The 27,230-nt window shown below is 43.5% G+C and overlaps 1 protein-coding gene across 3 annotated transcripts in view; it reads left to right on the forward strand.

Moving 5' to 3' along the window:
- Window positions 1–2,234: 2,234 nt before the first annotated feature.
- Window positions 2,235–27,230, forward strand: part of SCUBE2 (signal peptide, CUB domain and EGF like domain containing 2) — a 42,170-nt gene continuing 17,174 nt past the window's right edge. Inside the window, exons 1-15 of one of the 3 annotated variants that reach the window (XM_069857629.1) lie at window positions 2,235–2,346; window positions 5,235–5,357; window positions 5,785–5,910; window positions 9,259–9,393; window positions 15,008–15,133; window positions 15,530–15,646; window positions 16,540–16,629; window positions 18,273–18,389; window positions 19,374–19,496; window positions 21,273–21,389; window positions 23,515–23,637; window positions 24,128–24,244; window positions 24,853–24,939; window positions 25,651–25,755; window positions 26,802–26,957. In XM_069857629.1, coding sequence (XP_069713730.1) covers window positions 2,265–2,346; window positions 5,235–5,357; window positions 5,785–5,910; window positions 9,259–9,393; window positions 15,008–15,133; window positions 15,530–15,646; window positions 16,540–16,629; window positions 18,273–18,389; window positions 19,374–19,496; window positions 21,273–21,389; window positions 23,515–23,637; window positions 24,128–24,244; window positions 24,853–24,939; window positions 25,651–25,755; window positions 26,802–26,957 — 1,744 coding nt within the window. In that variant the 5' untranslated portion in view covers window positions 2,235–2,264. The remainder of the gene's footprint in view (window positions 2,347–5,234; window positions 5,358–5,784; window positions 5,911–9,258; window positions 9,394–15,007; window positions 15,134–15,529; window positions 15,647–16,539; window positions 16,630–18,272; window positions 18,390–19,373; window positions 19,497–21,272; window positions 21,390–23,514; window positions 23,638–24,127; window positions 24,245–24,852; window positions 24,940–25,650; window positions 25,756–26,801; window positions 26,958–27,230) is intronic. The other 2 variants (XM_069857630.1, XM_069857632.1) reach the window with 2 other exon arrangements.

A 27,230-nucleotide genomic window follows, 5' to 3' on the forward strand; every position in this document is an offset into this window, starting at 1 on the left:
TGCTCCACTGAGAAAGGAAAGTGGTAATTTATAGCTACCATTAAGGAAACCAAGACAAAGACTGGGGGAAAGTTTCACTCTGAAGATTTACTAATGTGTATAAACCACCCTTACAAGTAGAAATAGCTCGGTATTTCTCACAGAACACAACAAAAGAGAAAAGGCAGCCGAATGGGGGTGGGAGGGAGGGGTGGAAAAGAATGCTGCCTGCTTTAGCTTGCACCCTGAAAGGTCAAACAACATTTAGGAAATGATAATTTCAGTGGATAATGGATAGGCCACTTTTACCTGCCAAAGGAAAGACAGCTGTGAGAAATCCCTGGCTGGGAAAGGAGGTGGGATGGGGCCAGGGGTGGTGGTGTGATGTTGTGGGTTCTGGTATGGCCTAAAGACGGGGACTTTAGGCACCGCAGTGGGATGTAATTAATTGGTAAAAATTGTAATACTGTATTTTTTAAGAAATGCAAGCAAGGCGTGACTGAGTTGTGTCTGTCTGTGGGCTGTGACGGGATGTGGTCACACAGGACCTTCATGGGCTTGTCTCTGCTGGAAAGAGACCGTTTCATGGGCTCCTCCAAATGGAGAGAACGGGTTCCAATACACTTGCTGTTGGCACCCAGAGCCCGGCGGGGAACAGGTATTCTATGTAGCCTCAGGAAGCACCGGCTCTCTGGGCCATCCGCGTTTGGGGTGCTCTGCAGGTGTTCAAGCGCTGGTGCCGCAGGTGCAGAGGTTAATGTGGAATAGGGCTATTGGTGTGCAGGGGGTGCCCAAGGTTTGACGTGGGATGGGGATGTTGGGGTGCTGGGGATGCACTCATTGCCCCTGGGTGGGATGTTGGGGTACAGTGAGTGCAGTAATAGCCTCGGGAGTGCAGGGTTTCAATGTGTGATGGGGCTGTTTGGGTGCACAGGGTGCAGTCATTGCCCCCTGGCAGCAGAGGGTTTGATGTGGGATGGAGAAGTTGGGGTGCAGGGGGTGCCCACATTGTCCCTGGATGGGCTGGGTTTGATGTGGGATGGGGCTGTCTGAGTGCAGGGAGGTGTGCTCATTGCCCCTGGATGGGATGCTGGGGGTGCAGGTGTGTGCTCATCACCCCAAGAATGCAGGATTTGATATGGGATGGGGCTGTTGGGGTGCAGGGGTGTGTTTGTCGCCCCTGGGTGTGCAGGGTTTAATGTGGGGTGGTGCTGTCAGGGTGCAGGGGTTGTGCTCCTCACTCCTGGGTGGGATGTCGGGGTGCCAGGGCGTGCTCATCCTCTCTGGGAGTACAAGGTTTGATGTGGGATGGCGATGCTTGGTTGCAGGGTGTGCAGTCATTGCCCCTGGGTGGGATGTCGGGGTGCAGGGTGTGCAGTCATTGCCCTTGGGTGGGATGTCGGGGTGCTGGGATGCGCTCCTCGCCCCGGGGTGGGATATTGGGGTGCACCGATTGCCCCCAGGAATGCAGGGTTTGATGTGAGATGGAGATGCTGGGGCACAGGGGGTGTGCTCCTCGCCCCTGGCTTGGATGTCAGGGTGCTGGGATGCGCTCCTCACCCGGGGTGGGGGTGGGGTGTTTGGGGTGCAGGGGCACACCCATTGCCCCCAGGAGTGCAGGGGTGATGTGAGATGGAGATGCTGGGGCACAGGGGGTGTGCTCCTCGCCCCTGGCTTGGATGTCAGGGTGCTGGGATGCGCTCCTCACCCGGGGGGGGGGGGGGGGGGGGGTGTTTGGGGTGCAGGGGCACACCCATTGCCCCCAGGAGTGCAGGGGTTGATGTGAGATGGAGATGCTGGGGTGCAGAGGTTGCGCTTCTCGCCTTTGGGTGGGATGTCGGTGTGCCGGGATGCTCTCCTGGCCCTTTGGTGGGTTGTCGGGGTGCAGGGGGTGCGCTCCTGGCTCGGGGAGGGATGTCGGGGTACGAGGATGCGCTCCTCACCCCGGAGTGGGATATCAGGGTGCACCCATTGCCCCCAGGAGCGCAGGGTTTGATGTGAGATGGAGACGCGGGGGTGCAGGGGGTGCGCTCCTGGCTCCGGGGTGGGATGTCGGGGTGCCGGAGGTGCATTGATCGCCCCTAGGTGGGATGTCGGGGTGCCGGGGTGCCCTCCTGGCCCCGGGGTGGGATGTCGGGGTGCTCTCCCGGCTCAGGGAGGGCCGGGGCGCGGCCGGCGAGTCCCGCCCCGCGCTCGCCCCGCCGCCGGTGCGCTCCGGCCCGCCCCCCGCCGCCTGCTCGGCCCGGGGCGGCGGCAGCAGCAGCGCAGCCACCGCAGCGCCGTCCATGGGGTCCGGCGGCCGCCGCGGGGCCGGGGCGGGGGCGCTGCCGCTGCTGCTCCTGCTGCTGCCCGCGCCCGCCCTGCCCGGTGAGTGCGGGAGCGCCGAGCGGGGACCGGGACCGAGCGGGACTGGAGGGGCGGGGGGGACCGGGACCGAGCGGGTCCGGGTCGGAGCTGACGGACCGCACCTCGGATCCTGTGTTCGGGTCTGGGCCCCTCGCCGCGAGAAGGATGTTGAGGCTCTGGAGCGAGTCCAGAGAAGAGCAACAAAGCTGGTGAAGGGGAACAAGTCTTACGAGGAGCGGCTGAGAGAGCTGGGGGTGTTTAGCCTTCAGAAGAGGAGGCTGAGGGGAGACCTCATTGCTCTCTACAACTACCTGAAAGGAGGTTGTAGAGAGGAGGGAGCTGGCCTCTTCTCCCAAGTGACAGGGGACAGGACAAGAGGGAATGGCCTCAAGCTCCGCCAGGGGAGGTTTAGGCTGGACATAGGGAAAAAATTTGTCATGGAAAAGGTCATTGGGCACTGGAACAGGCTGCCCAGGGAGGTGGTTGAGTCACCTTCCCTGGAGGTGTTTAAGGCACGGGTGGATGAGGCGCTGAGGGACATGGTTTAGTGTTTGATAGGAATGGTTGGACCCGATGATCCGGTGGGTCCTTTCCAATCTACCGATTCTGTGATTAAGCGGGCGGGGACCGACACCGAGCCCCCGCCCGGCCCAGCGGCTCCGATGCGGAGTCGCTCGGTGTCGGTCCCCGCCCGGTGCGGGGGCTGTTGCCGGGATGCGGTGCCGGGGCTCGGGGCCGGCGCTGAGCGGGGAGCCCCGCTCCGGTCCCGGGGCTGAGCCCGGCGGGCTCGGGCACCTGGTTCGTGTCCCGCCTTTGCCGGGGGAGCGTGGAAGTAAACTCCGCGTATATCACGGCTGAATCCGCCTTTGATTGCCGAGGAATAAACCCAGTAATTCTCCCCGCAGCCTCCTCCGTGTCGCCTTACTGCCAAGTTTAAGGCTGTGATGTTTGCTCGCCGTCTCCCTCCCCCGGGGTCTCTCTTCAGCTCGGGCTGATGTCGCTGTATGAAGAAATCTCCCTCCTTTTGCGCCTAGAGAATTTTTTTCTAGCCCTCTTTTCCGTGCTTCTGGGTTCACGAACGCTGTTTGTTTTGCTGCCGTTCTGCCCTGGGCGGTGCGGGCCGCAGGGCATCGGTGTGAAAACCTTTTGCCACTGGCATGAGATCTAGTCCATGTTTCACTGGCACAGGCTGCCCAGGGAGGGGGTTGATTCACCTTCCCTGGAGGTGTTTAAGGCACGGGTGGATGAGGCGCTGAGGGACATGGTTTAGTGTTTGATAGGAACGGTTGGACTCGATGATCCGGTGGGTCCTTTCCAACCTGGTGATTCTGTGATTCTTTGTGCTGCAGCTTCGAAAGAAACCTTCTCCCTGGTGTGTTCCCTGGTAGCCTCCTTGCCAGGGCAGGTGTGTCCCTCTGCCTCCCTGGCCCAGACTGGGAAGGAGAGAGATCTTGGTGCAGGGGAGAAGCAGCCAGTGGATGTAACTGATGCTTCTTTCTGCCTGCTGCCTTTCTTTCCCTTACCCATCCTTTCCTCCTGCCCCATCTATCTGAATCCCGCTGGCTGGAGGACTCTCAGCAATTCCCTGCACCTCTCCTTGCAAGATTTGCTCTCTCAGTTCACTGCTTCCCCTATTTTTCAATATCTTGAATTTTCCACTTTAAGAGGAAGCAGACTCTCCCCTCTCTCTGGCTGTTTTCCACCTCTCTTTTGCTTTCTGGAGGTGGTATCTGAAAACCCTATCGCTGTTACCAGTTCTGCCTGCACCTGAGAGCCAGGAGAGCACTGCTGCTCTAGCACTGGCTCTTTGCCTTGTTTTTCACTGCCAAAGGCCATTAGGAGTTAAAACTACATGAATAAGTTCTGAAGTTGGCAACTGCTGCAGTGCCTACAGGCGTATTTTGTAATTTGCAGGAAAAAAATAAATGAATGCTATAATTGTGTATGGGAGAGGTGCTGGCTGAAATTCCCCGTTAGAAATTGATCCCCACTATAAAAAGTGGCAGTCTGTTTAAGAAGTCACTTTCTGCTGATCCTCCTGCAACTCACCTTGTTATTTTAGGAGTCACTTTTTGTACCTATGTGGGGCGCTGCCTCTGCAGTTCTTCCTTTCAGCCAGTTGCTGGAAATCTTCCTCTTTCTGTGTGTGACTTTTCTTCAGCTGTATGAAAAGCTTCTGATGGTGTCTTCTGGTGCCCATAACTTTTCTCCCTTTTCTTCTATCTAAACTTCTTTGTCTCTAGGACTTCTTCCTGCTGATGTTTCCCTTTTTCCTCATTTCCTCTGCTCTGAAGTTTCCACCTGGATATTTTGCTTCAGTCTGCTGTACTTTGTGATGGCTGGCCAGGTGATTTGGCAATGCTGCTCATCAGATACTATCCTTGTATTAAAAAAAAAAAGGCAATATTTATAAATTATACATTTGTTCAATGGTAAGTCGGTCTTCTAATGTGTTGGTGGTGAGTTTGAAAGTAGATGTCTGTAAACTCCCCTTCTTAGTTTAGGGATCATTGTGATTCCCGAGGGTGATGTCATAGATGTGCTCAAGAACTCTGTCAATAACTGGTTAGCCAGAAAGATTAACAGTTTTGAATGAATCTCTGTAACTGTCAGCTAAATTGCATGGAGCATCTAGCCCATAATAGATTATTTTGGCTGTATTTATAAGTGGATACAGAAGCTTGACACAAGCTTATCTGAATTGCATGCAAATACAAACATGCAAGTAGAACTTTATTCAAATTTAAGTTCAGATACAGCCTCTGCATGTTTCTGTTTTGACTCACAAATACATAGAATATGCATGCACACACCACAAACAGCCTCACATCATCTTGTCAGTGATGTGTACAGGCGACATGCCCTGTTCTTCACCTCCTGAATTGCTTCTGCATCTTGTCTTTTCACAGATGTGGACGAATGTGCCCTGGGGCTTGATGACTGCCACCCAGATGCTATTTGTCAAAACACCCCGAAGCTGTACAAGTGCATGTGCAAAGTGGGTTACAGCGGCGAAGGGAAGAAATGTGAAGGTAAACGGATGGAAGCACTGTGCTCTGCCTGTTTCAGCGTGAAGTATTTCTAGGAAGATGGAGCCATTAAAAATGATGGCGTAGAACATGGAGGATGATTTTAAATCAAAATACTCATTGTTTTGTCACCTGATTTACTTGTTTGCAAAATCAAAGGCGATCTAATTGCATGGCTTTTCACCTAGTAATATCACTTGGTCTGATAATTGATTTGTTGTTTAACCAGCAGCCTTAAAAATTGTAAGATGAAGCTACAGGGGAATCATGGGACACTTTGTCACTAGAAACATTCAGCGAATAATGTGTTAAGTATTGTCTATTTGCAAGACAATGATGGTTTGGGCAGCCCTTGCACACAGTCGCATCTCCAACTGTCTGTAACACTCAAGCAAGCATCCATCGTATTGACTTTTGCTTTATTCCTTAGACATTGACGAATGTGATAACGAGTTCAACGGAGGCTGTGTCCATGAGTGTTTCAACATTCCAGGAAATTACCGCTGTACTTGCTATGATGGGTTTATGTTGGCTCATGATGGCCACAACTGCCTGGGTAAGAAGTGTGTTCAAGATCGCTGTGAGTGGTGATGCTTAAATAACCCTTGAACTGCATCAGTGGGGAGTGAATGCCAATCTGTTGGGCTGAATCAGCTCAGCTAAAGAAGAATGTTACTTATGGAATTAAGGAATTCCAGGTACTGATGTACTAAACCAGGCAGATCTTACCTTCCTGATTTTACAGAGGGTGAAATTGTGCTCCATTTCTGTTAAATGCTTTGGATTAAAAAGTGTGAAGTGCCATCTATTATTACACTGAATTAATTTATGCAAAAGAACGTGTGCTATCATTGTCATTTCTGTTCCAGTGTTAGTTTAGGATCAGTTCTCAGGTGTGTTTTGGGTTTGAAGTCTTCTGTCTTATACGTCTATAATGTGTGGGCACTCTTACTGGGCCTGAGTACTTTCTGACATGCTTGCTGTAAGAAAAGGACAATTAGGAGCGTGCAGTATCTGTGCGAGGTGAAGTACATTGATGTACAGTGTGACTAAGCCAAATGCTTGCAGTTTCCGTAAGTGTTTAGTTTGAAATGAAGCGTGCAATGCTGGGAGCATGTTCAGTCCTGGCAACGCTCCCCTGACCCTGTGTGCATACACCCTCATCCTCTTTTCTTTAAGGCCTTGATAGTTCACTTATTTTTGTGTGCCAGCAGGTGAAAATCTTTAAAAATGGGTACCAAGGCCTTGTGGTTTTACTGCGTTAGTATGATCAGCACACAGTGTACATAAATACATGAGTACATAAATACATACATAAATACATACATAAATACAACTGCTTGTTGGCAGTGCAGAATCCTGCTGGTGTTAATTCCCTGGGACAGAACCTCATCTTAATGAAGCTTCCAGGACCCATCCTAGGTGCCCTGTGTAGCTCTGCATTGTGCTGTGGTACCTGCCCCATATACTTTTCCAGAGATGGCTCAGACTTTTTCTTCTGCTGCGCTGAGTATGGATGTGCCTGAGCAGGCTTCCACCCTGCTGTCAGTCAGAGGGAAACTTGCTCTCACAATGCAAGTTTAAGATCATAATTACTTTGGCTGGGATATTTCCCACTAGTGTCTGGCATGTTCTAGTGGGAGGTGTCCCTGCCCACGGCACGGGGTTGGAACTAGGTGATCTTTAAGGTCCCTTCCAACCCAAACTATTCTATGATTCTATATCAGATGGGAGATCAGACCATCCCTGGGCTGTATCTTCTGCTGGGACAAATCAGGAAAGCTCGGGAGTTTCCAGTGGGGTTGTGTTGGGTTTTACCTGCTGGGAACCTGATGCTTACCCACAGATTAACTTTGTTACAGTGTAATTGGAGGAGAGGATGAAGCCGGGAAGTTCCAAGTTCCACTAAAGAAAGTAGAGAGGGAAGCAAAATATCTGCTGATACTTTAAAATAATAGGAAGGTGATCTTATTTTTCTTTAGTGCATTTGTGTAAACATACGGTGGAGTTCAGTTGAGGTTACCATAAAGGGCTGAATGTGAATGAACACATTGCCGCTTACAGTGCCAACAAAGGATGTATTCTCTTTGCATCCAGTAGCTCTAGAGCATACTTCAGCTGACTTGTCTGTGGTCAGTAAAACCTAGACGTAACTTAGACCAAAATCTACCACCTGCTATGTTACTGGGAAGCTGATCAGTACTGCATGGCAGACTTCTTAAAATAAAATAAAATGTCGTTGACTTACAGTGAAGTTTTTACCACTGACCTGCCAGTTTTGAGATGTGATGTAAATGTTAAATAAATATTTTGGCATGCAGCAAATTGGATCACATCTTCTCTTAATCTGTTTATTTACTTTGTTCAAGCCAAGATTGCCCTCCTGTCACCCTTATTTTTGAAGATCTCTGCTCTGCGCCTGGGTTTAAGCCAAACAGACTATTACTTGTTGGAAAGAGATGGTTTTTTGGAAAGCTTTCCAAGATCTGTAAGACATAAACATCTGCTGGAGTTCAGATCTGTAGTACTAAAGACTCATGGTGGCTGTTTATTCATGATTGTTTGCACATTCACATCACTGTAGAACTCTAACATACTCAGCTTCTCTGTGATGGAGATATGTCAGCCGCTCTTTTTGCTGCAGCAGGTCACATTCTTTTGCGTTCAATTGGCTTACTCATTGCCTTCAGTAGAAATTAAATCTGTTGTAATGCTATGTTATGCTTCTTACTAAAAGCCTTTCTCTTTGTCGTTTTTTAGAAGGCAGCTGTTTTATGCCAGGAATGTTACAATGTTAAATCAAAAACATTGTACTGCTAGCGCAGGAACAATGAACAGAACAGGGAGCAAAAATGCTGTTCCATATGTATTTGCAAATGAGACCAGTGCTTTGCCTCAGCAATGTCTTGTCCCTTTTTTTTTAAAGGAATTACTTCCTGTTCAAATTGGCATTTGTGAAAATTAATGTAGGAAAATTCTTTGCTGGTAGTTGTTACAAAACCCTATGCTTATTAAGGGGTAAAATTCCAAAGAACTGGAGGTTGGGATGAGCATCCAGTTGTTCAGAGGCTTAGCTGAAGTTCTTTTACTTTTTGTTTCTTTTCGTTTTCTTGCAAGCGGAGCCTTTCTTTATTCTCTAGTGTTGTTGAAGCTCCATATATTGCAAAACAAACATTAAAACTATTCCCAGAACTTCTGCTGTTGTCCTTGACTGTAGTCAAGCAAAACAGCAGCAGCCTTGGTGGCAAATTGTGATGGTCTAGAGTTGAGAGAGGATAAAACAAGATGAGCATCAGAGCAGATGTGATGTTTGAATTCTAGATGGAGTAAAAATAAGGAGTAGGGCATAGTTTTTAAGTTAAATTTATTCTGAGGTTTATATTTTTCTTGTTTCCACCTTTGCTTCAGAATGGGAAGCTTTCTGGAAAAACATCTTTTATAGTTTGGATGAGTTTGGAGCCAAAGTTGCATCCCGCTGAGCAAGGTATAACCTTGTCTGGATGCTCAACCTAGATGTAAGTGTGCATGGCTGATGAGTGGCAGTACTATCCAGTTGCCCTCAGAAGCAGAGTGAGTTTCCATAGATGTAGTGTGGGGCTGTGCTTCTGGCTCCACTGAAACTAGTCTGCCTTAGCTCTAACCAGGAACTCTGACTAGTTGGCCAGAATTTCTTGGGAGCCCTGTGACTGACTGGGCAAACTGTCAACAGGGGAAAAGCAGTAGCAAAAATGTACTTTCCCAAGGACAGCAGCACAACAACAGGCTAGCCTTGGGTGTCTAAGCTGCCTGAGTGGTTGCACGCGGACTAGATTTATGTCTGCACTGCATAGTGAGCGGCTGTGGCCAATATGGGTGTATTGGTGTTAGTACAGAGCTGATCTCTCTCTTTTTCTCTTTCTTTTAGATACAGATGAATGCATGTTCAACAACGGTGGTTGCCAGCATGTTTGTGTCAACACTGTGGGGAGCTATGAATGTCGCTGTAAGGAAGGGTTCTTTCTAAGCGATAACCAGCATACGTGCATCCACCGCTCAGAAGGTACTGGCTGCTTCCTTCCAGGCACCGGGCAGGGGTTTGTGACAGAGACTGACTGCAAAGTCTCTAAAGTAACTTCAAAAGTATTTTTAGGTTGAGTTTTTCAAAGCTGCAAAGGGTCTTGAAGTCCTCGCTCCTTTTAAAAGGAACAGTGTGTCAGAATCTTCTGAGTGACTTTGAAGACTCTTTACATCCCTCCTGGCCCTTTGATCCCACTTGCGTGTCTATGGCGTTGTGGTTGTACTCCCAGTGTACTTTGTGCTCTGTTGTGGAGCTAAGCTGTGTCCTGATGCAGGGAATGGCAACAAATTGAAGGACAGTGAGTTCCGACCATTGGCTTTAGTTACAGGGCAATACCTGTATTACCTTTAGGTACCTTTTAGATTCTCTGTACAGTGTTTGGGTTTCAGCCAAGAGATTTATTGTTTGTCAGCCCCAAAGATGTTCAAATCTCATTCTTTGTTTTGAGTAAAACTTTTCTGAAGCGACCTTTGAGAGATCAGAGTGTCTTGGATATCTAATTAGACATCAGATTGAACAAAGTTATTTTGGATGCCCTTAGGGAATACTTTAAAGTGGTTGCTCGCATCAGGAGTTGTCCATTGAACTGTACAGTAAATATCTTACTAAGAAGTACTTAAAGCTGCCAAGTTTTCTTTAATCTATGGCTTATCGTTGGCATGACTATAAGAGGAATCTGAGCATGAGTAAACAAAAATCTCGCTTTAAAAATCCCCACAGTGAAGACATCAACATTTATAGACATATATGGCCATCCGCAGATAAGTGTGCTGAGGTGGCTGTCATCTGCCATAGCTGAATTGATCTTTTGTTTGCATTAAGAATTTGTATCCTCACTCTCTGGCACTGGGCTTGGTCTCATGGGGGTGCACAGTGATTTCTCAGGCTATTGCTGAGCCAGGAGTTGGGGGAAGCAGGAGGGCTGCCATGGTGGGGCAAGGCATTTCCCCTCATGTTGTCTTGCTAGCAGTGATGTGTGTTTGTGTATGTGTGTGTGGATGATGAATCTGAAGATGCTTGAACTCCTTGTCTTGTCTGATACCAAGAGAGAAGAAACTTCTGACTGCTTTTATTCTTGCTTGCTGCTACTCGTGTACTTTCTACTCTCCTGAACTGACAGCAGCAGCATTTACATTAGTATTTGTTCCCTAAAAATGTACCTTTGGAATTTTGTCTCTTTTCTCTTATTTTTAAAGATTCAGTGAATTTCTTTAAGCTTTGTGGCAAAAAAGGCCTTTTTTTCCGTAATACCAAATTTGCACTTAATTTAGTTTTTTTTACTTTGGAATGGAAAAGCAAGAGGAAAAAAGAAAAAAGATGCTTTCCACCCACTAAAAACTACTAAATAAAAAAATATTTTTATGGAAACCAATCTTAAGAAAAAAAATCTTATGTTTTTTGTGCAAAATGCACTTTTTATTCATACTGAAATACGGAAGTATTTGTTTTGTTTAAGAGCTTTTTTTCAGGTTATCGTGCTGTTACTGTTTCTCTCCTCCCTTCTTCCCATTACTGTGAAGTGCTCCATGGGATTCCCCACTTTTTTATTACTTTTTTTCTTGGTTGGGCAGGTCTGTTTCAACTCAAATCTCGTTGCTTTATTTTTCCTCTCACTTTGTCCTCCTCTTTTCTTCTTATCACTCAGTCTTCTATTCTCTGCCTGGTGTATGCATCTCAAACTGTATATGCTTTTTCAGTTCTCTTTTGAGACCTCACAGCATTGATCAAAACAATATTTGGCACCTACTGCCTAGACCAACTGTTCAGTTTTACTTCTTATCTGTAATATAAGGGACTCTTTCCTCTCTCTTAATAAAGAAGCAAAATACCTGTTTCCAGCCCAGTTAAGAGAGTGCATGCATTAATGTTTAAGAGACCCTCCTAGTAGTCTGCTGTAGTGGCTTTTACACAGAGGGATCCTGCGATAGGCCCACACCCTCTGTTTCTTCTGTTGTGTTGCTCCCTACGGCCAGTGTAACAGAGAAGCCTAAGAGTTATCTGCTCTTCTATGTCTATCTGCAATTATCCTCTGGGTTTCCTGTCACCTGCTGTGACATGGGACTCGAGATCAGGTACGTGTTAGAGGAGAGCTCATTTTTCATCAGATATGACTGTGTTGGTCTGAAGCACAAGGGTGCTCTGAGAAGCTTGATGGTTCTGCTTAGCCCTTGCTTAAACCACAGGAACGCATAGCGTCTTGGGAAGATTTGCATCGAAATTTTTATCTTGGCTGTCTCCTCTGAACAATCTCTTCTTCATCTGTGTGTGGAAAAATGGATTTATTTGGGAGGCTGTTACAGTAGCTGGCAGGGCAGCCAAGCACATGTAGCTTGTTTCTGTATTTAACTTGCTTCGTATTAGAGAATATAAAAATTTGAAGGAAAACAGAGTTTTTCCACGAGTAAGTATATAGTACGTCTTGTGGCTGCTGTTGCTAAAGATGACAAATCACACTACTCTCCCTTGTGGTATTTCACAGTCATAGCTATTTACTTGTTGGACCGAATGAACAGGAGTGAATTGGACCTGCAAGATGAAAACCACATTTGAAATCACTGTGTGGACCGAAAGCTTGTTTGTAGAGGACCATCTCAGCTGTTGCTCATAGGATCCCTGTGACTTTGGAGAACAGAGATAACTAGAAAGCTTTTTATAAAAAGTTGCCTTAACACAAGGATGTAGAAACCCTGAAGAAAGATTTAAGCATTCCTAAGAGTGTTTTGCTGGCTGTGCTGGTGTTTCTCACCATGTGGCTGTTAGAAGGTGCCTCTGAGTAGCCCTGATTGTACAATTGCATCCTCTCTCTGTCCTGTTGATTGCCTGTTTGACTGCGCCCTAAATATTCTTAGCAGAATGGTGGTGATGTCCCCACATCTTCCGTAAAAAAAAAAAAAAAAAAAAAGACAAAGATTTAACCACAGGTTGTACATGTATGAGATTAAATTAATGTGTCCTGATAAGGAAATACCATGCTGGCATCTTGCCAGTGACAGGAGTGCTCAGATCTCGCCAAACTGTGCTGGATAACTTCACCAAGGTCCAGTTGTCTGAAAGGACTCATCTGGCTTGAGGTTAGCTAGGCTGGACAGGCACTGGGTTCAGCTCTCTTGGCTGTGAGTGTGGCGATCAAGGGACTCACCCATCCCAAGACACTTGTGTATCAGTACGGCAGGGTCTCGTGCAAGAGAAATTTGTGTGGGAAGCGTGTGGTGGGATTTGACCAAAATTTGTTTGGGCTTTGTTTCTGGACCACAATCTGCCATTGCAACAGCTCTGGAACACTTTGGGGTCCCTGAAGGAGTTTGCAGTCATACAAACATTTCTTTAATACAACCTTTTAAAATGGAGCTGAGTAGAGATTTACCACCTTTGGAAATAAGCAGCAGCTTCATAATAAATGCTAGAATGTGTGGGTGTATGTATCTTCCATGAAACTGTCTTTTGGATCAGCTAGATCTGTGTGGGTTTGGTCAAGTACCTTGTTACACAATAGGTACTTTGTTATTAAAACATGCCCTAGTTTGGGAAGTGCAGTTTTAGCTTTACCTGGAGACCTGATTGAATTCTGTTCACTCAGAACGGAGCAATCCCAAATTGAGCATTTGAACCATTTGTCTGATGTCAGTGAGCTTATACCAAAGTACCTGCTTGAACAGTTTCCCCTTTGGTAACTCAATAGAGACAAAAGAATAACTTTTGTTAACAGAAGCTAAGCTACTAATTCTCTTAAGGCTTCCTAACGCCTCTGAGCTAATAGACCAAATCATATTGCATGCTTAAGAACAGAACTGTCACAAAACCACAAGAGTTAATGAGGCTAATTTGTGGCCTCATAGGTTGGCTCCTTCCTTGACTGACAGCACAATAATGGATGGCAGCTTTCATGTGGGCTCCTTGGGCTGTGTCTGTGTGCTGCAGGATTTGAAGTGTCTTTGTCTTGTTAGGCTTCTACAGAGTCCTCACTGTGGGAAAGGAATCAAAAAGCCAGTAGAGCAGAATAATCTAGGCTCTGCAATATCCATTCTTTTGTTGCTTAAAGCTGTCTTAATAGAGAATGGGTACTGTAGCTTGTGCTTGAGATGGCAAGAATAGTCGTGTGCAGAGCAAAGACCTAATTGAAGTGTAATAGAATAATGGTGGCGAGCTGACCTCTGCTTGCCAATACAGTGTTTTTGCTTCATTTAGCAATAAAGCTGCAAAAAGGGCTCTGTAAGTTTAAAAAATATATAGGCGTGTGGAGTTGTTCACATAATTCCTTTTTTTTGCAGCATGATCACCCTTTTCATTCTCTCTGTGCACCTGTTCAGCTCAGTAGAAGTTCACTAAAGTAATGTGGGATAAGCCCTTGCAGCCAAAGTATGCTCCATACTTAGTCTTGTTAAATGAAGTGTTCACACTAAGAAGAAAGAGCATTGTGGTATAATATGCCTTGTAAAAGTCAAATACACTAAGGCAGAGAATTTGATGGCCAAGGTGTGTTCTCCATGTGCCTGAGGAGAGCATTCGCTTGTCTTCTCTCACAATTTCTTAGCACTTCAAACAGCACACCACAGATTTTTGCTGAAGAAAAACTATTCTTTTAATTTTATCTAATGATCCTATTTGATTGTATAATTCTGTCTGTGTACAAATCATGTCCCTGTCTAGCCAATGGCAAAGGCATTCATTTAGCTGAACCATGGGGCAGGGTGAAAGAAGTTTTTACAATAATTCTAGGGACAATTCCTCCTTGTTTAGTTGGCTTTGTGCCAAGGACAGACAAGACACTCTGGCAGTCATTGAGTGCTGGTACATGAACAGCTTATGACCATCAGAGACAAAAATTAGTATATTTTTAGGAGGTGCACCAAGTGCAAGGAAGTCACCAGTTCCACATTGCTTTTTCATTTGGTTAAAAAAGGCAATGGCACTAAATTCTGTCCAGCTGTGTAGAAATAGAGAGCACCATGGTAATCCCCATTGAGGCTGTTCTGGGAGGTATTTATTGAAATCAGAAAAAAAAATGAAACCAAAAGAAAGAATTGACAAACAGCATGTGTAGAATCTGCATGTCTACCTGGTCACTACTTGGTCACTGCTGAGGTTGGTCATAACTTTGAGAATCTGCTTTGTAGGCCAGTAATTGAAATAGAGATGACTTGTTACTGTCAGCTTAGGCATTCCTGTGTCTGGTAGCTGTCCTTTTAAGCAGAGACGTAAGAACTTCACTTTAGGCTTTGATCTTGCCAGGTATCAGCCACCTTGGAATTGTTGTAAAACAAATGAGGTAGTTTGAAAACCGCTGGTATAAAGTGGAGAGCACTGGATAAGAATATGGATTCTGTACAAATCTAGGGATGTAACTTTTTGACCTTGCAGTCAAAGAACATGGGCACAGGAAAGATCACAGATGGAGAAAACTTGGGGCCATTGAATTTGCAGGACTAGTCTTTGTCTTTCTGTCTGTAAGCTTATACTTCTTGTCCTAACACAGCAGAGTCTTCCCAGAAGTAGCAGACTGCTGTCTGTGTGTGTATTGAATTGACTTTATTTGACTGTTGCCTACATAGAGAGATGCTGAGGATGCTGATGCTCTTGCACTTGTCCTATTTTGCAGAAGGCATGAGCTGCATGAATAAAGATCATGGCTGTGCCCATATCTGCAGAGAAACGCCCAAAGGAGGAGTTGCCTGTGAATGCCGACCGGGATTTGAACTGTCCAAGAACCAGAGGAGCTGCATTTGTATGCAACATTCTGCATATGCTTATAGTTTCCCAAACTGAACAAGTAATGTTCTCTTTGCAATGAGATGGGATTTGGTATGTTATAGCTAAACTGGGATGACACGCCTAAATTGTGTGCGTATGAATTAAAATAGAATCTATGGCTTTGCTGGACTCTGTTATGCCAGTCTGTTGGTTGCTACAGTATCTGTAGTTTGGAAGTTGTGCCATCATTCGTAATGATGGGAAGTTAAGCTCCACAAGAGAGCTCTGCAGTGTTTCAGTCTCAGAGTTCTTCAGGAAAAAGGGGCATGTTAGGAAGGTGCGTTGGATGGTCAAATGGAGACAAAATTGCACGCTATATTTCAAAGGTGCTGGAAGTACTTCTGAGATGTAATGTGTATTTTCTTCCTAGTAACATGTAATCATGGAAATGGTGGCTGTCAACACACATGCGATGATGCTGATAATGGCCCTGTTTGTGGATGTCACCCCAAGTACATCATGCATGTCGATGGGAAAACCTGCCTGGGTCAGTATATAGTGAAGAGTAGCTGTTTCCTGTTAACGACCGACTCTAGAGTGGTGTGTGGCTTTACTGTGTGTGCGTGATTAATGCTCCGCGTGATGGTATGGTTACAAAGTGTCAAGGAATCCAAAACTAAGAATATGACAATGCATGAGTCACTTGGTTTGGTCCAGGTAACTTATGCTTCGCTGTGTAAGTAGCTACCTAGTGCTACTGCAGCCTGTACTTAATACTGGTCCCTTTGAAGCACGAGATCTCTCACTAAACAAGGAAGATTCCCTTCCCTCTAGGATATTTTAGGTCAGTTTCTTCTATAGCATGAGCCAGAGAGTGTAACCAAGCAGTACATCTGTTAAAACTATAACTCTGAATTCAATTAAAGTATAAGTTTTGCCAGGCAGTTATCCAGTAAAAAGAGAGCTTAAGATTTATAAACTTCCAGTCTTTGGAAGAGTTTGTTGTCTGTTGATTGAAATCAAATGCTCAGGCATAGCTGGCTGGTCGTTGTATTAGTCCTTGATAGATGATGACAGTGTGCTCTTAACAGAGCAGTTCGTGACAGTTAATTAGTTCTTTCATCTTGTTGCTGTTCACTACACCTGTAGCATATAGTCTGTTTTATTAAGAATACTGAAGCAAATATGAGTTGTAAAGAAGCAACAAAACCAAAGTTATTTTCATGGTTTTGACTGAAGGGTCTTCATGATTTTCATTACCGCTTTTTTTTTTTTTTAAAAAAAGTTATTTATTTCTGCCTAGTCAGTTCTGACTATCTCTGATAATTCCGTGTTTTGATGCAGCTCTTTGCATGTGTTTTAGTATTGTATATATTGGATATCAGACGAGGCTTTTGGTCAGGGCACCTTTATTCATGTTTCGTTTTTTTTTCCTTACAGAGAGGGAAGAGGCTGCTGTTGAAATTTCTGAGGGAAACACTACAGCAGGAGCTGATGTGGACAAGAGGGTGAAGCGACGGTTACTCATGGGTAAAAGTGCTTATATAAAGTAATTCTGCTATTTGCAGAAACTTTTTATGTTGAAGAATTGGGTTTTTTCATTGTAACCATCATGGCTCCGGGCTGTGAATTCTGCCTGAGATGCTCCACTCCCTAGTAAGGAGATAATATTATTCCATAATGTATAAGGAACCCTATATATAGTTCATGATAGTCAGCAGTAGGTGTCAGGAACTTGCCCTTCAACTAATGTATGTTTCCATGGTTTTGATTTACCATGGGAATACAGTATGATCTTCTCTGTGCTACAGTTTTAGCCAAGAGATTGTGGAGGAGATAGTATTTTTCCTCATGTTGAAATGAAAGTATATTTCTCTGATTCTGCATGGAAGAGAATTGGGTCCAGTGGTGGATTGCGTTGAGAAGGACATGTTACGATACAAGGCCATCTTGTTCTTCTAGAGGTGTTCACATCTGGTCCTGAACGCCAGCCTCTGAGGGTCTGTCTCTATTGTGAAGACACTGCCATGAGAAACAGTCACAGTGGTCTCAGGGCAGCTGGGTCAGTGGATGTCCACCTCTCAAAAGCCCTTACTCCAGGCAGTCAGGGCAGTTTGCTGTGCTCGTTGGCATTTGCCACAGGAGTGGCATGGGGCATGGAGGCTGGGAAAGAAACTACCGTAGGTATAGGGCTGGCTCTGAGCTCCTGAATTCATATTTAGTCATCTAAATGAATGGACGGACTCGTTTAAAAACAAACAAACAAACAAACTTTTTTCCCATCTGTGGAAAGAGGAAGAAAGAAGAGGCACTCTGCCTTCACATAGAGGCTGGACACAGCCTCCCTGTTTTGAATGGGAGATGGGAGACTGGGAGGAAAAAAGTGAGTAAAGATCTTAAAACCTGAGAGTAAGTACTATATGCTACAGAAGACTAGGAGACAGAGCTAAAATTGAGAGTATTTCAAAAAGCAGACACAGAAAATTATCTTTTCAGCTTTCTGAATCAATACGTGGTGGATAAAATTGCATTTGTCCAGCCAGTGAAAATGTTGTTAGGCTGACTGCAGTGGTTAGGCAGACTAGTAGAGGATAAATGCCAAAGAGTGAGTTATTTGTCTTCAGTTGGATGTGAGGAACTGTATTTTGGAGGTGTTCACTAGAAAGTTTTGGTAAGTTTTACATATAGCTTGCATAGGAGGAAGTTAGAGGAATGTTAGATTATGATGGCACCTGGGTTACGAGCTTGAAGGTACACTCCTTGTGGGTGTAATCCACCGTGACCAGCAGCACAGGTAACCTGTGAAGGTGTCTTTAAGAAAGCTGGTTTAGTAGTGCTCAGCATAACCTGGTGCATTAGCGTTGATGGGAGGATCAGCCAGGATTGAGTATGGGTGTAAGGAGACTGACAGGAATGGATTCATCATCAGGAGCAGGGATTTGTGTTTAAGGATGAAAATATCCAGAGACAATATCTTTGTAGGGTCTCCACAAAAGAGCTGGACATAGCTGAGGTAGGAGTTTCACCAACATGTGTATTTAGTAGTTGCGAATGTGCACCAAACTAAATGTGGTTGAGTAGCAGCGTGTTTGGAACTGTGCCTTGAATCACACGATGTTTCTTGTTACCACCATGTATCTCTAAGCAAACTTTAGCTTTATTTTGTTGGCTAGAAACATGTGCAGTAAATAACGGCGGCTGTGATCGTACGTGTAAAGATACATCAACTGGAGTTCACTGCAGCTGTCCTGTTGGATTCACGCTTCAGTTTGATGGGAAGACATGTAAAGGTGAGTTTTATACTCATGGACATGTGAGTACCAACACCTTGCTGTAAAATTACCAAATGAAGGTAATCTAGTGTCCAGAGAAAAGCCAGTATGTGTAAAGTGACCTAAGAAAGAACTGCAGCCAGGAGTAGATGCCTGGTTTCCATTGCATCAGGTGCATCATGTGCAGAGAACTTTTGCTGCTCTGTGCCCCCCTCACCACTTCCACCCCTCCTGCTGAGACTGCCTCGTTTTTCACAGATGAGTTTTGGTAGGAAATTATACAGGTCTGTGGTAAAGTAGAGGTCGGTATGGGGAGAGGTAGGCCTGTAGGCTCTTACAGGCATAGAGTCCAATAGTCTGTTATTTTACATGCAGTCAGCTGGGTATTAGAGTGGTTTGTAAGTAAATAGCAGTGTGTAAACAGGGGTGTGTGAATAATATTACTTATACTGGTCCAAGCAGCTCTAATGAGAGTACTGGAAAGGAGCAAAGGGGCATTAGGGTTGTATATTAGAATAAATTTCCCAGTAATTAGATGCTAAGACTGTTCTGGTAGGCAGAAATGACGGAATCCCCATGCCTCAGTCAATTAATATTGGATACAGAACTCATTTTGTCATGAAAAGTACAGAGTGGCTCAGGAAGTTGTCTCTGCCTGAGATTTCTGCTGAGCTTAGGAAAAGGGAGCTGGGAGAATATTAAAAAAGCTGAAACCTGTTAGAGAGCATCTAAGTCCAAGTGTTTTCAAACAGAGCTTGGGGAAATGGTGTTTTGTGAACCATGTACCTGACAGCAATACGTTAAGTGAAAGCAAATAACACTGTCATGGGGCTGAATGGGCCAGATCACTCTTAAGTGCTGCATCTGATCTTCCATAAGATTGTCTTGCTAGATTTGTTTCTGGGCTTCTCTAACCAGTTGGACGTGACTCTTTTATGTACCTGGCAGTGGAAGTATGTTGAATGTACTGTGTTTATTTCCTGAAGATGTCTTTTGTTGCAGATATTGATGAATGCCAGTCCAATAACGGAGGCTGTGATCATTTCTGTAAGAACACTGTTGGCAGTTTTGATTGCAGCTGCAGAAAAGGATTTAAATTATTAACAGATGAGAAGTCTTGTCAAGGTATGTGCGTTGGAGAGGCAATACAAGCACAGCAAATCAGCATGGCTTGGACATGTACTGCAATGATGAAGTGATAATGGACTCCAGAATAATTTCCATGCTTCAGTTTTGTTTTTTTAATCTTTCTGAAACAGCTGTTGAGTTAGTGCAGTTGGCTTGATTCTATTGTAGTAGGTATGTTTAATGACACAGTGAACTACTACATGGAAGTGACAGAGATAGCATCATATTAAAAAGCTCTTTTAGGATAATGCTTCCCCTCTTCCCCTCTGTTAAAGATCTTAAAATAATTTACAGGGAAAAATAGACAATATCCCTCCATCCATCTTTTTTTTTAATAGGATGTTTAGATGACTTGAGTTCAATGTTTAAAGAAAAAAAGATACAGCATGTGATCTATGAAATTATACGCCTGTCAACAGACACAAATCACTGTTTCCTAGAAGATCATGGAGCATTTGATTTCTGGGATGACATGGATTTCTGCTGTGAGCGTATTTGGTTTTCTGTATAATGATTTGTGCATATAGATTTAGCAATCCTGTAAAACCTGCTTAAATACATTAGAATGTAAAGGTCTGTGGTTTTGGAAAAGGTACAGTATGAAACAAAGTAAAGCCAATTAGTCAGCTGGGGAAATGCATAATTCCATTTTCTAGGCAAACCAGCTGACATTAATGATAAATTTCAGAAAGATGAACTGACCAACAGAAAATAATTTTCACCTGGGTTTTTGGTGAGTTCTTATACTTTTTAAAATCAGACTAAGAAGGACAACCTTTTATATGGAACCAACTTAGTATAAAAACTTAAGATTAGGTTTTCAAGATAGTTTGTGGAATTTTTTTTTTTAATGGAATCTGTTTATGAATGTATTTTTAAGACTTGCATCTCCCTTTTGTCCCTCTCAATTCTGTTACTTTCCCTAGATTGTTTCAAAAATGGTGTCTTGAAGCATGCCAAAACCTGAGAAAAAAAGAAGATATGATATGTTAGTGATGTTGATGTGAAGTTTTGTATCTTGAAACATTCTTACATGGCACATATAATATACTGGCAGAGAAGTTTTAGGTGCTTTTGATGGTATAATGAATGTTCAGGGCCCCAGAATGTGATGGGAATTTTACCATTCAAGTCATGATCTCTTAATCATGATGCTTGATCATGAATAAGCGTCATACCTGTGCTTTACAAAGATGATGTGTGCAAAGTGATTGTAACGCCAAGGAAAACTTTGACTGGAGAGAGCTGACATCTCGGCAGCTTTTAGAGACAAACATTGAAGTCTAATTATACAGTATAAGGCATCTGTGGAAAAAAAATCACTAAATTATTCCAGTCATCTGTCTTCATGTGTATCTTGGAGCCTGTGGCGATTTTCAGCACATTTAAGTCAGGCACTGCATGTTCATATAATTAAAAAGGTGGCCTTTGTTTTTATTTATGGGGGATAAAGCAAAGGCAATCATTTCTTTTGTATATCTATTTCTGTAGACCTTATGTAGACTTTTCTTAATGAAATAATTTATTTTAAATGAATTTGTTACAAATACAGCAGCAGTTTTTGTTAGTGTTTGTTAAAATAGCAATTAGTTTCCTTGCTTGGTGAACTAATTACTCTTTTAAAAGTTGTCATTTCATTATGTTACGTTATTTGCTTTGAAAGAATTTTCTCAGTTTATGTAGATGTGCACATCTCTGTCCCCAGCTTTGTTAGCTCATCAGTGCTCCCTTGTCAGGATGAAAGACACTGATATGTCCTTTTAAAACTTGCAGACATTGATGAATGCTCTTTTGAACGGACGTGCGACCACACGTGCATCAATCATCCAGGCACCTTTGAATGTACTTGTAACAAAGGATACGCTCTCTACGGCTTCACACACTGTGGAGGTGAGTTTTAAAAAGATGCTGTAGGGCATGCTGATGAGCGCTGTTGCCCCAGGTCTAATTAGTGCCTGTGCCAGACATAAGCTTGTGTATGTGCAGCAGGCATATACAGTAAATTTTACTCTTTGCCATGATAAGGAGGCACAGTGAAAGGAGGAACTAATCCCGCTTATTTTTGTATTTGCTCAAATGATTTTCCCTTCCTACCCAGCATCCAGAAAGCACCTGTGACTGTTAGAACAAACTGATGCATTTTGCACCTGGATATGAAAGCCATAATTTGATAGATTGTTCACATGCAGAAGTCTCATGAATGTCTCATGACTTCAATGAAAGAGGACTTAAAATGCAGGAAGCTCTGAATGACTCTAGAAAACTACCGTTTTGTGGGTTGCCCTTGTGCACATCTCAGATCCTGCTGTGATGCAGGTTGCAGTGTTGCGGATGTAGTACCACTGATTTACATTTGCCAAGATTAGTACTCATAAATCTTTTACATCTTTCCTGCAAGGCAAGAAATATGTTCACAGGACCTCAGTGGATGTCAAGTGTGAATATTTCTGCAACAAATTCCTAGAGTTAACATGAGGAAACGTGAATAAGTGTAGACTAAATGGAATTAAACCTGTTTTATAAGTGATCTAGGCAAGACCTTAATAACTCCATATTCTTATTTAATTCTGAGTAAGTATTTCTGAGGCAGAATGAGCCCACTTGAACTCAGAGATAACAGTTCAGAGATCTCAGTGTGCCTGATCTATGCTAACCTCTGCCTCTAGGAAGTCGGCAAAGAAGATTATAAAGCTGCAACATTGCTGTGTTTTATCCTGATGAACAGGGAAACCTGTCTGGATGGGGATTAACACTGTTCTTTTAGCAAATGGAGCACATCAAGTCTGCTTTCATGAGTTCCTCTGCATTAATTCCATTTCTTTTGGCCACCGATGAGCAAAATGTGTTCCTTTCTTTATCCATTTTCTCTCTCCTGCTCCATTCCTACCCCTGTTGTCTCAGTTCTGTTACTAGCATGTTTTGTGCCTCAAAACAGCTCCTTTTTGTAATGTTTCACAGTCTTTCGTACCAAATTGTTACTTATCTAGGGGAGTGGGGACAAATGGTTGGGAGACAGCCGTGACAAGAACTTGTTATTACTGTTAAGAAAAGTGTGCGTAGAAGTGGATACACTCAGTTGTGCAGACTCTGGAACTCACAAGAGATTTCTTAATGGCAGCTTTCTAGGCTTAGGTATAATTGCTATAGATGGAGACAAGTGAGGCAGTCATTTGGGTGGATCTGAGAAACCAACACACAGAACTTTGCATTTCCCTTTGTTGAAATTCATGAGATTCCTGCCGGCCCATTTCCTCAGCCAGTCAAGGTCCCTCTGAATTGTGGCACAACCATCTGGTATATCAGCCACTCCTCTCAGTTTTGTATCATGTGTGAGCCTCCTGAGGGTCGACTCTTGTCCCGTCATCCAGGTTTAATGAAGAGGATAAATAGTATTGGCCCCAGTATTGACCCTGCAATACACCACTGGTGAATGGTATATTCTCCATCAGCATGCAAGCTTGCACCAAAGGCTGTATGTTGTGTTGGCAGTAGTTTCTACTCCTATTGGCGTTTATTGGGTGCGGATGCTCCTGAAATTGTATGATTGGCCAAAAGGGGCAATGGGGATACAATGGTGGAGTCAAATAATCTTCCACGGCAGTTGTATCTATCTGAGCACTTCAGAGGACTGGACAGTATGAATCCTGTCCTTGTTGCCTGCCTTTATTCTAAATTAAAAATGTTAATTAACCAGACACAGTGCAATGCAGGCTTGATTTGGTCTCCTTTCCTTCAAGTTAATTTGTTATCATATTGCTGAAACTGGATATTTTTTAATTATGTGTTTTAAGGACATACCTAACATCTCCCTTTGATAACATTTGATCGGTTTTGACTTTTATCAAAGTATTTCCATGAAAATAAAACATTTCAAGATGGGTGTCCAGGTAGCCCTCCCAAAATCTTTTTCAAACCCTGCTAAGCAATATTTGTGCACACATTTATCTAGTGGAGTTAGAGTACAGAACTTTGGCAGGAGTAACTTTTTAAAAGTATTTTTACCTTTTCTCTGTAGATATTAATGAATGTAGCGTCAACAATGGTGGTTGCCAGCAGCTGTGTGTGAACACACTGGGGGACTATGAATGCCTGTGTCACTCTAACTACAAATTACACTGGAATAAGAAGGATTGTGTTGGTAAGGTGCTTAGTAAATACATTCCTACTCCTCATGTGTCTGATGTCCATGTGGTCATGGTCAAAACTGAAAGTCTTGATCTGTTAAGTGGTCTAAGTCATTGTTCCTGGTATTCCACTTTACTTTTCCGTCAGGCATGATGGTACTGATGTTGAAACTGGTAAAAACAAGAAAAAAAAAACCCCAAACCAAAACAGGAGATACTTTAAAGGATTTTGATGCTTTCTTTCCTGTGCTTTTATGTAGCTTATTCTTCTATTTCCTTTTGTTTCTTTGCATGGGAAGGTTTGCTAATGATAGCTTTAACTTAAATGAAATTACTACGTGGTGTGATCTTCTAGCAATTTTATTTTGCTCTTATTTTCTGTCTAAACAGCAAATGAATTGCATAGGTGCTCTCAGGTACCAGCTACAAAGCAGCCGCATGCTGATTTATTAGTAGGGTGTATGTAGACGTTTTACTTCTGAGTATTTGTTTTATCCTATTTAGAGACAAAGGGTCCCTTGTCTGATAATATGTCACCCAAGGTGTCGCTGCACTGCATTAAGAGTGGTGGGAGTGATAGGTGCTTCCTAAGCTGCTCTTCGGATGTCCAGGTGTTTTCTGGTAAGTTAAAACCAACAAAAGCAAGCATATGATTTTGTAGGTAGAGTAAGAGTAGCAAACCTCCTTGTCTCATAGAAGCCCCAAGAAGAAGACAGTCTACAGGGACCTTTCCTTTTTTACTATAGATGATAAAGGGCTGTATCCCTGCCAGTGTCCCAGGAAAGACCCCCTTTCCTTGTCTTTTATAACCACTCTACCCTCAGATACCCATCTCGTGACAACTGTCTTTTTGAAGCTGAGGAGGACAGGGCAGAATTCTCTGTGCTCCCTGGGCCATTCCTTAATTGGCCCTGAGAGCTGCTGCTGAATGGGGCAAAGGCATTCCAGTCCTGCGTGGGGGCTGAGATTTTGCCTGCACATCCCCTCCACCCTACAGGATGCAGCACGCAGACTCGGCTGGTTCTTATGAGACAGATGCTGCTTTTCTTCCTGAGCCCTTTAAACTGCTTTGGAAGAGGCAAACTCTAATATGGATTATTTTATGAACAACGTTATTGAAAAATATGATAATGATCTACAAATTAAAAATGTGTTTTATGCTGTGGGAGTCTTCACTCTATGCACAATGCTTGTTTCTTTACTGTCTGTCTGTATGGTCTGTCTGTTAGGAACACAAGATGCCTACACCCTCACCTGTGGCAGGTCATCTCAGCTTAAGAAAAAGCAGCAAAATACAAATGCATCCAGCTGGCTGGGTAATCACTGGATTTACTGTTGCATGATTTGACTGATTACTTTTAGTAGATAACTGTGACATAATGATGTTGCTGTTGACTTTCTGTATTCCTTCACCAATATGCTACTCCTGTTTTCAATTTTTCTTCCTCCTCATGATTGCAATTCATGTTTACAGCAGGAGATTCCCCTTGTACTGCTTCATCAGCATCACTTGAACTAAGACTGAAAAATAAGGAAAGAGAAAAAAGTTTAGTAGTGAAATAAACAGCTAGGCTGGGAGCGTCACGCCTCTTCTTACACGTCCAAACTAGGCGATGTTGGCGATATAAGATACGTGTAGGTTGAGCTGTTGGACAGTAAAGTTTTGGAAGCATTTAGAATTAAACAGAAAAGAGAGACTATTTAAATAGACATAAATTAATTTCCAATCTGGTTTGGAGCATCTCCTTTGATTTCAGCCAGCCTTTGTTTGATTTACGGTAGCAGATCTGAACTTGACATCATTCTTATTCGTAATTTTTTTTTTTTAATTAAAATCTATCATACTTCAGTTCACAACTGGAACTGCTTCACAGGAGGAACCTGGCATCTCTTTAGTTTTTCTGTGATAACTGCTTTTTCACTTTATATCAGCATAGTTTTTGATGCCGTTATTATGAAATGACATCAGGGTTATCTAGATTTTCTATTCCTTTTTTAAAATAACGTGTCATTGTTTCTTCCTGAAGATACTTCAGCTATCAAGATAAGCGTAACCTTTAAATTAAATGAAGCAAAGTGTAGTTTGAAAAAGACTGAGATGTTTCAAGAAGGTCTGGAACAGATGAAACCAGGTATGAATATAAAAATGCAGGTAAGCAGATTAGTTAAGTGTTTTCCAGATACGAAATATACCATAAGCAAAGCATAGAGGACTGCAAAGTTTCCGCTCTTCACTGAGCTCAGGAATCATACTTCTTCCCAGCCATGATTCTTTCAATAGTTATTTCAGATCACAGGATGTACCTGTCACAGCCTTACAGTCTTGCTAGGAAAGCTCTTCTCCTTTTTTGTTTGTATCACTCTCAATAAATTCTCAGAAAAAATCAACTGGTTTTTTTATACTTTTGATTTCTTCCTGTTTCTCTCCCTTCTTTCTGTTCTTTCCTTTCTCACCTGTTCTGTGCTGTCTTATGCCTCAGTGAAGCATCTCCCAGCCTTTTACACTGGCTGTATTGCTGAAGGGTTATTCCTCTTTTCTTTTGTCTTCCTTTTATACTTCAAGAGCCCCAGAGAGACACAGTGAGGTCAGCTCTTCCATCTGTTCCAAGGCAGAAAGTATAGCCTGGGAATTTACAAAGTCAGGAGAAAATGAGGAGGAGTACATCTCAACAAGCAAACAAACAAATAAAACCCCCCCACAATATGATGAATCGGCATGCAGTTTGTTTGTCCTTAGAAGAGTAATAGTGAGAAACTACACTAGATGCTAATGAGGAGTTATTTACTCCAGAACAAAAGCTTATTCCAGGTGTTTTCTTTAACTAAATCTTATTTCCTTAAAAATCATCTCCAAATGTCCTGTGCATGCAACCATTACTTATTTTAAACACTGTTACAAGCTAATGTGTTTTTCACATGCTCTCATCCCAGCAATGAATCATACCTCAGACCTGCTGCAGTGCCAGAGTCTTAGCCTGACAGTAAATCCGTAGGTGCACTGGAGTTACGATTCTATGTAAGGCAGTTGAGAAGCTGGTCAGGCTATTGGTTTACTGTCATGTGGGGCTGATCACTTGCTCCCCTTTAACTCTTCATGACAACATAAGCACTGAGCAGTAGTGAATGTTCAACAACATAGCATGCCAAGCTTTTGCTTCCTTTAATTTTGTTCATACAGAGAGACATAATTCAGTAATGGAGAGCTTCCGCTATGTAAACCTAACATGCAGCTCTGGCAAGAAAGTTCATGGAGCCCTCGGTAGACTGACAGCGACAAGAGAAACTTTTATCACTGTGGACTTTGAGCTTGAAACAAGCCGAAAGGAGGTGACAGGTTGGTTGGAAAATGATCCAAGGTGCGGTTTGAAGCTTCTTGCCATTTGCTCCTTAATTTCTGTGTTTTTCTCTTCTATCTGTATGCAAAATGATAATAAAAAGTATCTCCTGTTTTGAAAATCTAATTTTACTACTTCAGAAAGAATGAGGGAAGGGATAGTTTCAAAGATCAAAGAGCTGTTTATAATTTAAAATGTTTGATTATTTTTCTTCTAGCCTGGTGGTGTTGTCCTTAAAGATTTCAGACTTGTCCACAGGAGTTCCTTTCTCA

This window comes from Phaenicophaeus curvirostris, chromosome 5 (assembly GCF_032191515.1).
Source record: "Phaenicophaeus curvirostris isolate KB17595 chromosome 5, BPBGC_Pcur_1.0, whole genome shotgun sequence".
NCBI classification, from domain to species: Eukaryota; Metazoa; Chordata; class Aves; order Cuculiformes; family Cuculidae; genus Phaenicophaeus; species Phaenicophaeus curvirostris.